The sequence below is a fragment of the Emydura macquarii genome, unplaced genomic scaffold (genome assembly GCF_026122565.2).
Source record: "Emydura macquarii macquarii isolate MOO-44397 ecotype Brisbane River unplaced genomic scaffold, CSIRO-AGI_Emac_v2 contig_1692, whole genome shotgun sequence".
In the NCBI taxonomy this organism is placed as follows: Eukaryota; Metazoa; Chordata; order Testudines; family Chelidae; genus Emydura; species Emydura macquarii.
The window spans coordinates 1,155,371-1,165,383 of NW_027131829.1; the positions used below are offsets into that span (position 1 = coordinate 1,155,371).

Here is a 10,013-nt window from a genome sequence, read left to right on the forward strand (position 1 = left end):
TGCTCCTGGCAGCTAAATTCCTTACTTATTACTTGCAAAAAAAACCCTAGAGTTTTCAGGTGCCTAAACAGTCCCAGGAATCATGATTAAAGTTGCCCCTTCCTACCAAATCTGAAATGGTGCCTCAGCCCCTGCCAGTACCACGAGCTCTAGCTTTGGAAAGGCGAAGGGGCTGGCTTAATGGCCTGAGTGTCTGGTTTGAAATCCTGAGACACCCTGGAACCAAGGGGTCAAATGCAGACAGTGCTGAGCTCTCCCCGTTCATCTCTCCCAGAGGGACCAATGCATGTGAGTCTTTCCACCAATGCCTGCAGCAATGGAGCTCTTGTCTGCTGTGCACCAGTATTCGCAAGCAATGGTGGCCTGACTCTGGGCAGAACTTCCTCTTTGACAAAGTCACTCCTGGCAGATAGAAGAGAGCGCTTGGCCTCCAGAGAGGAGGGCTGGGAAGCTTCCCTGACCGTGAACTGAACCCAGGCCACAGCGGTGAGAGCGCCAAAGCCTGACCACTAGGGACGGCAGATGAAGGCCTCTTCCCTAAGAGCTGAAAAAGGGTGACCGCAGGTTAACTAGAGACACCTGAGGCCAGTTAAGGGCAGCCAGTGACCTTTAAAAACCCCTCTTCTGCTGAGCGAGGGGAGAGAGGCTGCAGCAGGGGGGTGGCAATCGGCAATGAAAGGCTTCCCCTGGCTGGAGGGCTGTCTCCTCTCCCCTCCCTACAGAGAAAGAAACTAAGATAACGCTGCTTGGGGAAACACTGGCAATTAGGAGCCGGTGTAGAAGGATAAAACCCCGGCAGAAGAGGCGGGAAAGTAGTTCTGTTTGCATTGGGCGTTTCTTCTGTTTTTGATTAAGGGGATTTCTTGGGCCTACCCTGAGGCTCACCACGTAAATAAGTGAAAATAAAACTCGAATAAAGAGACAAACCTTCCAGAGTCAGGCTGGTTTATTGCAGGCCCCCTATCGCCCGCGGGAGAAACGCGGAGGCTACCTAGGCAATGGAGATGCCCTGCACACCCTGCAGTCCTGTTACTATCTGGGTTCCGGGACGTGGGGGGGACCAAGCCTGCCCACAGCTAAAAGCCCCTCCCCCAGCCTAAGGGGAGGAACTAGTGGGCCTGGGAGTCAACTGATTACGGGGGAGAACGAATGAAAAAACAGGAACAGAGGGAACCAGATGGGGACACCGAGCAGAGACCCCCGGACAGCGCCCACTGCTCCTCAAAAGTAGCTAAGGTGTGAGCTGTGCTGTGTACAACGGATTTCCCTGGTGGTCGCCTTCCACTCCGAGGTGCCTGCATGTCAGTGGTGCTTTTATGCACAGATCTGTGACACGCTTTGGGCTGAAAGGAGCCGTTTATTTTCTTAGACTCACATTCTTCTTCGAGTGCTTGCACATGTCCATTCCACTATCGGTGTGTGCACGCCTCCGTGCACGGTTCCCGGAGCTTTTTTCCCCTTAGCAGATCCCGTAGGGCTGGCTCTGGTGCCCCCAGGAGCCCCGCGCACATGCCGCGGTATGTGAGGCGCTGCTGGCCCTACGCCCCCTCAGTCCCTTCTTTCTGCCCGTGACGGTTGCTGGAACTAGCCTTGCTCTCAGCAAGTTCTATTCCCCTTGTTTGGACTCTCTGTTTTCTAAGCAGTTTAGTTCGTTTTAAGTAGTTGTTAAGTGTTGTTAAGTGCAGTTAGATAAGCAAGTCCCTTCGGGGACTTAGAACGGCCGGGCCATTCCCTGGTCACTGGGATTCAAGCCACGTGCCTCCCGTGGGAAGGCTTTCCCGCCCAGCGACCCCCTCGATCGTGCCTTAAGTGCTTGGGGGAAGTGCACAGAAAGGATAAGTGCAAGATCTGCCAGGCTGTTAAACCGAGGACTCAGAAGGACTGAGAGATCCGGTTAAAAGCCCTGCTCATGGAGGCAGCGCTCCCCCTCAGCACCGAGCATGACCTTGGTGCAAAGTGCACCACCAGCACCGGCCTCGACTTGGCACCAAGCAACATCCCCGGTGCCGAAGAGGAAGAAGGTGCGCGCGGAGTGCGGATGCTCCCCTGCGCCGTCAGTGCAAGCAGTGTCGAGTGCAGAGATGCACTGAACCCGGCCCATCGAGTCTTTTCTGGTGCCTGCATCTCCGGTCAGGGAGCCTCCCCCAACTCCTGTGGGAGTGGGAGAGTGCCCTGCCGACGCCGTCGACACCGGAGGCTTTTCAGGCGGCAAGAGCCTTGTTGGCCTTGCCTACGCCACCTCCATCATCGTCATCCTCTCCCCCTCCCCCCCGCTGAGGGAGAAGGGGCCGATGTCCCAGGGCAAACCCGCGTTGGGTCCCCCTGAAGGGTGGTGGAGATCCCCGGTACGGGGAGGAAGATCTCCCGCCGGACAGCCACCGGGGGTAGAGCGAGGATGTTCCCCCAGCAATCGCTCCAGGTCGACGTTGTCGAGCCGGCCTGCTTCGACTCAGGACGAGGAGTCTCCCTCTTGGCACCGACATTGGTCCCCAGCACCGGCGGCAGTGCATGCCAGGAGGCGGCACCAGTCGAGGTCTGCCAGGCGGTGCTCGGACAGCTCCTGCTCCAGGTCCCTGGCACCGAGGAGTTTGCCCGCACCAAGGCCGTGCAGAACCCGGTCACCATCCTGAGGAGTTCACCCGCACCAGTGCAGCGCAGAACCCGGTCGCTGTCCGAGGACCTGGCACCGTGCAGTCCCTGACACGGAACCTGGTCACCGGAGTCCGGCTCAGCACCACGCAGTTTGGAGCGGCACTGGTCTCGGTCACAGAAGGGCAAGCAGCACCAGAAGTCATCGGTACTGAGACAACGGTCCGGTACCTCGAGCTTTTCGGAGCGCACCTCCACTCACCGGCACCGCTCGCGGTGATGGAGGCGGTCCTTGTCCTCCAGGTCAGAGACATCGAGAGGGCGATTCCTGGCACAGAAGGGCGCCTGGGACCGAGGACGTGCATGGCACCGCTGGTCCAGTGGCTCGGGGTCCCACAGGGGGGACAGTTGTCAGGAGAGCCGACGCCCCCACAAATCGTCACAGCCTGTGGCGCAGTCAGCCCCGGGTTGGCCCCAGGCTCAGTGGCCACAGCAATGGCCTTATTGGGCCCCATGGGGCATCCAGATGGGGCTGGGGCCCCAATCCATCCTGTCATCGGGGGTGCAGACTGTGCCTCCGGCACAGGAGAAGGCCCATAGACACCACTCCTCAGACGTGGAGTTGGACCCCATGGAGGGAGTCTCAGCAGGTGCAACCCTTCGTCAGGTGGGGGCGCACCCGCAGGACGCGCCTCGGCAGTCTTCTTCCTCCTCCCTGGACGAGGCAGTCTCCTGGGACCACGTGTCTCCACTGGAGGATTTCAGGAGGGTGGTCTCTAACTGGGGCTGGAGGTGGAAGAGTTAGAAGAGGCCGAAGATAGCCTCGTTAATGTGCTGGCTGTGGCTGCCCCAGCTCGAGTGGCCCTCCCAGTCCACAAAAGGGTCCTCAGAATTGTGCAGGCCTGTGGCAAACCCCTTCCTCGGTCGCTCCTACGTCAAAGGTGGCCGAGAGAAAGTATCATGTCCCGGCCGAAGGGATTGGGTATCTGTTCACTCACCCGGCCCCGGGAACCCTGGTGGTAGATGCAGCCAACCAGTGGGACAGGCAAGGCCAGCCAGGGTCCACTCCCAAGAACAAAGACAACAACAAAGCTGGATTTGTTTGGGAGAAAGGTTTATTCCACGGCAGCCTGCAGTTCAGGATTGCCAACCATCAGGCCCTCCTGGGCAGATATAATTTCAACCTGTGGGACTCCCTCAGGCAGTTCGCTGAGGCCCTGCCCCAGGACCAGGCCTCAGGTTTTACCACCATCGTGGAGGAAGGAACCACGGTTGCTAGGGTAGTGCTCCACACGTCCAGTGACGCTGCTGACTCGGCGGGCAGGGCCATAGCCTCCGCCATTGCCATGAGAAGGTGCTCGTGGCTGCACTCCTCGGGCCTGTCCCAGGAGGTGCAGCAATCAATCCAGGACCTCCCCTTTGATGGGTCGGCCCTATTCTCTCACCAGACCGATGCAAAGCTGCACGCTCTGAAGGACTCCAGGGCCACGCTTCGCTCCTTGGGCCTTTACACGCACCAGGCTTCTAGGCGGCAGTCACGGACCCAGGCGCAGCAGCAGCCAAGGCCTCTGCCCAGGCCTTTTCAACCCTATAGGGATAGGGATAGGGGGTTTAGAAGGAGGAATCAGCCCCCCAGCTCATCCTCAGCCCCTCAGCAGGGGCCCCCCAAGGGGTCAGGCAACTGGAGGAGGCAGTTTTGATGGTGTGCCCGAGGGTGGTGCCCTGACTGCTCTCCTGGATCCGCCCTGCCCCTTCCTAAACAGGTTAAAGCCCTTCCGTCCCGAATGGGCAAAGATCTTGTTGGACCTTTGGGTCCTTGGGATAGTCTCAGGGGGCTATGCCCTACAGTTTACATCTACATCCCCAACAACCCTCCCCCGCCGTCCCTCTTCAGGGACCCCTCTCACAAGCAGCTCCTCTTGCAGGAGGTGGACACCCTCCTCAACCTGGGAGCGGTGGAAATGGTCCCTCAAGACAGAAGGGGGCAGGGGTTCTATTCGAGGTACTTCCTCATCCCCAAGGTGAAGGGGGGTCTGAGACCCACATTAGACCTGCATCATCTAAACAAATATGTCAAACGACTCAGGTTTCGCATGGTCTCCCTAGCCTCCATAATCCCTTCCCTGGATCCTGGAGACTGGTATGCTGCCCTCGACCTCAAGGACGCATACTTTCATGTGTCTATCCTCCCCAGACACAGGCCACAGGTGTTTTCACGGTGGCTGGCTCCCACTACCAATTTACAACCCTGCCCTTTGGCCTGTCTTCGGCTCCAAGGGTGTTCACCAAGTGCATGGCTGTAGTGGCTGCCCATCTGAGACGAAAGAATGTGCAAATCTTTCCTTACCTGGACAATTGGCTGATCAGAGGCAGGTCCAGGTCCCAAGTGCAGGAGAGTGTGACCCTCACTTGCTCCACGTGCAGCAGGCTGGGACTGCTCATAAACGAGCAGAAGTCCACACTAACCCCAGTGCAGCATATAGAATTCATTGGGGCCACCCTGGACACTTCCCAGGCCAGAGCCTTCCTGCCTCAGCCACGTTTCGAGGCGATGGTCTCCATCATCTCCCAGCTGCTCTCGTCCCATGACAACAGCCAGGCACTGCCTACAGCTGTTAGCCCACATGGCGGCCTGTACGTACATAGTGAGACTAGCTCGCCTGAGGCTCTGACCACTCCAGGCATGGTTGGCCTCAGTATATGTACTGAGCAGACACCCACTGGACCGGGTGGTCACTGTTTACCTGCCCGTACTAGCCTCCCGAAACTGGTGGCGGACTCCCAGGGCAGTGATGAAGGGCGTCTGTTCAGGGAACTGGTCCCGTTGGTCACCCTAATTTCCGACGCTTCGGACGTAGATTGGGGAGCCCATATTAGCGCCAACCTAGGCACTCAGGGGCTCTGGGTGGGGGAGGAGAGGCACCTACACATCAACGTGAAGGAGCTGAGGGCCATTCACCTAGCGTGCCAGGTGTTCCTCTGATTCCTGACAGGCAGCGTGGTGCAGGTGCTGACGGACAACACCGCAGCCATGTTTTACATAAACAGGCAGGGAGAGGCGCGCTCCTCGGCCCTCTGCGAGGAAGCTACCCATCTGTGGGACTTCGCCGTGAGGCACGATTTCCTCTTGACTGCCTCTCACCTCCTGGGAGTGAGGAACGACGAGGTGGATCGCCTCAGCAGGTCGTTTCTACCCCTCCACGACTGGTCGTTGCACCCAGAGGTAGTGACTACGATCTTCCAGAACTGGGGCATTCCCCAACTGGACCTGTTCGCCTCGGCCTGGAACACGAAGTGTCCGAGGTTCTGCTTGCTCTGGGGTCGCGAGACTGGGTTAATTGCTAACATGTTCCTCACCGACTGGACGGGGACTCTCATGTACGCGTTCCCGCCCATTCCGCTCCTGCCCAAGGTGCTGCTGAAAATAAAGAGGGACAGGGCGGACGTTATAGTCATCGCTCCGGCCTGGCCGAGACAGCGCTGGTTCAGCATGCTGCTGGACCTTTCGATCGCCCCGCTCCTGGAGCTCCCAAGGCGGCACGACCTTCTCTCCCAGGACCATGGTCGCCTGTTTCACCCGGACCTGGATTCCCTGCACCTCATGGCCTGGAGGCTCTGTGGCTGACAGAGGAAGAGAGCCTGCTCAGTGCAGGTGCAGCAAATCCTGCTTGGCAGCAGGAAACCTTCCACACAGGTCGTGTATCAGGCTAAGTGGAGGTGGTTTACCTGTTGGGCGAAGTCCTGGGGTATCCCACCCAGCCTTTCACCTGTACAGGCGATCCTGGAGTACCTGCTCCAGCTAAAGCTCCAGGGTCTGGCGCTGGCCTTGTTGAAGGTTCACCTGGTGGCCATTTCAACTTTCCATCAGCCACTAGAGGGGAGATCCCTGTTCTCCCATCCCATGTCGGTCAGGTTTCTCAAGGGGGTGGAGAGGCTTTATCCGCAGGTCCGTGACCCAGTGCCTCCCTGGGATCTCAACCTGGTCCTCTCAAGACTCACGGGGCCCCCCTTTGAACCCATGGCTTCATGCCCCCTGCTCATGCTCTCATGGAAGGTAGCCTTCCTGGTGGCCATTACCTCAGCCAGGAGGGTCTCCAAGGTTAGGGCTTGACCTCGGAGCCCCCTTATACATATTCTATAAGGACGAGGTGCAGTTAAGGCCACATCCAGCCTTCCTGCCCAAGGTGGTTTCCCAATTTCATTGTAACCAAGATATTTTTCTCCACATGTTTTTTCCCAAACTGCACGGTTCGGAGGGGGAGAGGAGATGGCATTTGCTGGACGTGAGACGAGCCCTGGCCGCCTGCATCGAGTGTACAAAGCCGTTCCGGAAATTGACGCCGCTCTTCGTCGCAGTGGCTGACCGGATGAAAGGCTCACCTGTCTCCACCCAGCGCATCTCCTCGTGGATTACGTCATGCATCAAGTTCTGCTATGAGCAGGTGAAGGTGCTGCTTCTGGGACCCATCACAGCGCACTCAACCAGAGCTCAAACCTCGTCTACAGCCTTCCTGGAGAGAGTGCCCCTGCAGGACATCTGCAAAGCTGCCACTTGGTCGTCGGTGTGCACCTTCATGTCCCTCTATGCCATCATCCAGCAGGGAAGAGAGGACGCAGGATTCAGCAGAGCTGTGCTGAGGGCAGCTCATGGTAACTCCTACCCACCTCCAGGGTATTGCTTGTTAGTCACCTACAGTGGAATGGACATGAGCAAACACTCGAAGAAGAAAACAAGGTTATTTACCTGTAACTGATGTTCTTCGAGATGTGTTGCTCATGTCCACTCCACAACCCACCCCCTGTCCCTGCTGCCGGAGTTGGCAGAAAGAAGGGACTGAGGGGCATAGGGCTGGCAGTGCCTCATATACCGCGGCATGTGTGTGGGGCTCCAGGGGGCACCAGAGCTGGCCCTACGGGATCTGCTAAAGGGAAAAAAGTTCCGGGAACCGTGCACGGAGGCGTGCACACACCTATACTGGAATGGACATGAGCAACACATCTTGAAGAACAGCAGTTACTGGCAACCTTGTTTTCTCAGGGCTCTGCTCACATTCTAGAACAGACACGAGGGAAAAAAGAAAAGGTTCTAGAGTTAACAGCTCTGAGCGCCCAATCAATAGCCTTGAGCTTTCAGCACAGGACTAAAACGTAGAACTTTGCAAGAATACACTCACGTTTTAAAACAGCTTCCCCAGCAAGCACTGGGCTGTGATGAGATATTCCCAACTGCTCTCCAACCGCTCCCATCGATCAAAGCAGTTCCAGAGGGGAGATCCTACTGCAAAACCCATCCCTCTACAGTGAAACGTGTTAAAATCATCTTTTAAACGTGTTAAAATCAATCAGAGCTGATCTCTGGCTGTTAACCGTAGAGACCAGAGGATCAGGAAGGATCTTGGGATACTTATGACTGGATATGGATGCTGGTTTGCTGCCATTTCATTCCACTGCTTGACTGAGGATCTAGACTGAATAATGGAGATGAGGCTGGTTGAAATTGCCATTCTCCTTAGGACGGCAGATGTTCTCCACGCCTTTGCAATCATGGAGAAGGAAGATGTGTTCAAGAAAACACCCTGCCCAGCCTTCCTGATGTTTGACAATGCCGCCTACTTGGCTGACATGAGCTTTGAGCTCCCTTGTAACTGCAAGCCAGAAGAGGTCACCTCAGTGGTGTGGTACTTCCAGAAGAGCATGGGCAGCCGGCAGACCAAGGTCTTAACAGACTTCGACGGAACCGTAGTCACGGACTCAGGCCATATCCGGGTGGGCAGCGACATGCTGAAGCGCTTCAGCATTAGGATGTTCAGTCTCATCATCTTCCAGGCCCAGGTGGAGGATTCAGGCCACTATCTCTGTGGCACCAAGCAAGGGGACTTCTTCTATGGCTACGACGTGGATGTGCAGCCCTCCAAGGGCATCACCGTGGCCTTTGAGGACCGGAGCCAGCACCCACAGAAGGATCATACAGAAAAGCATTTCAGCGTGTTCACCACCTTCTGGGCCTGGAGCAAGTGTGACCGCTGTGGAGTGAGAGGTGAGCAACGGAGAATCGGCCTCTGCTACGTGAAGAGCGCCTACCTTTACCCCAGGTACCGCACAGTCACAGCCGATGTGGTGTCCTGTGGCTCAAGATCGATCCCCGTGCGCTTCCAGGGCACCGTCCAGCTCAGGAAGCCCGAGATTGTCATCCGAAGCTGCTTGAGGCCCTGTATAAAGAAGAAGGACCCCGAGGAAGGTGTGCTGTCCATCTCCAACCTTATCGCAAAGGTTGGCCATAAACCCTGGCTGCCCACGGTCCCCATTCAGTTCCACAAGCAGCTTCTTGGAAGCGGTCTGATAATCGCCTGCCCTGGGGCCAGGCCAGAGCATGCAGTGGCCTGGGACAAAGATTCGGCTCGATTGTACCGCACCAGCTTCCTCATTGGGGTCAACAAGAGCATGCGGGTCTTCATTGACCATGGCAACCACCTGCACATTCGCTTTACCCAGCTGAACGACAGGGGCACTTACTACTGCTGGCGGGAGGGGCAAATGGTCGCTGGCTTCCGGCTCTCCATAGGGTACCGAGGTCATCGCAAGCGAACCCTCGATGACCCCGAGACGAAATATGCCATCAAGGCCATCCTCACCAGCTATGTCCTCATCACCATGGTCTTCGTCACCATCCATGTCTGCCGCTGCTGCTTGTATGTGTTCAGATGCCCTGCCATGGGGTAGCATTGCCAGCGAGCGCTGGCTGCAGGCCAAGGACATTATTTATTTCATCCATTTGTTATTATGTCTTGGAACATTTTCGCTTGGGCTGTTGGGAGTTTTCCTAACGCACATTAGCAATAAAGGCAAGCAAAATACTACCAGTGCGTGCTCACTAATTTCCTTTCATTGTGGAGAAAGGGGGAACTGAACCGTAATGCATTCAGAAGATTACAGCTTCAGCTTGTTAAGGACAGAGTCTGGGAACTAGGACTTCTGGGATGTGTTCCTGGCTGGGCCAAGAACTTGCTGTGTGACTGGGTAAATCACTTAGTAAAATAATAATATTTTGCACTTAGTGTCTATACTAGAAGCGCTACATCAGCGCAAGCTGTGCCCTGCTGCAGTGCGTCTGGTGAAGACACTCTATGCCAACGGGAGCGAGCTCTCCCATCAGCATAACAACTGCACCCCTACAAGAGGTGGTAGCTATGTCAGCAGGAGAAGCTCTCCCTCTTCTTAGGTTGGTGTGACTTACATCGCTCCTGGGGTGGATTATTCAGACCCCTGAATGATGTAACTTATACCACAGTAAGTGGTAGTGTAGACAAAGCCAAGGATCTCAAAGTGGTATGAAGGTGGTGAAGTACCACATTATTATCCCCATTGTACAGGTGGGAAACTGAGGCACAAGGGGCCAGGTTTTCAAGGGCCCAGCAGCCAACGTG

The 10,013-nt window shown here is 56.5% G+C and overlaps 1 protein-coding gene across 1 annotated transcript; it reads left to right on the forward strand.

Annotated features, from left to right (window-relative positions):
* Nucleotides 1-8,064: 8,064 nt before the first annotated feature.
* Nucleotides 8,065-9,309, forward strand: FAM187A (family with sequence similarity 187 member A). The gene has a single exon (XM_067556297.1). The coding sequence runs from the start codon at nt 8,065-8,067 to the stop codon at nt 9,307-9,309; it is 1,245 nt and encodes a 414-aa protein (XP_067412398.1).
* Nucleotides 9,310-10,013: the final 704 nt, after the last annotated feature.

Coding starts and splice junctions, on each gene's coding strand:
- FAM187A (XM_067556297.1), top strand. CDS start 8,065: ATGGAGATGAGGCTGGTTGAAATTGCCATTCTCCTTAGGACGGCAGAT.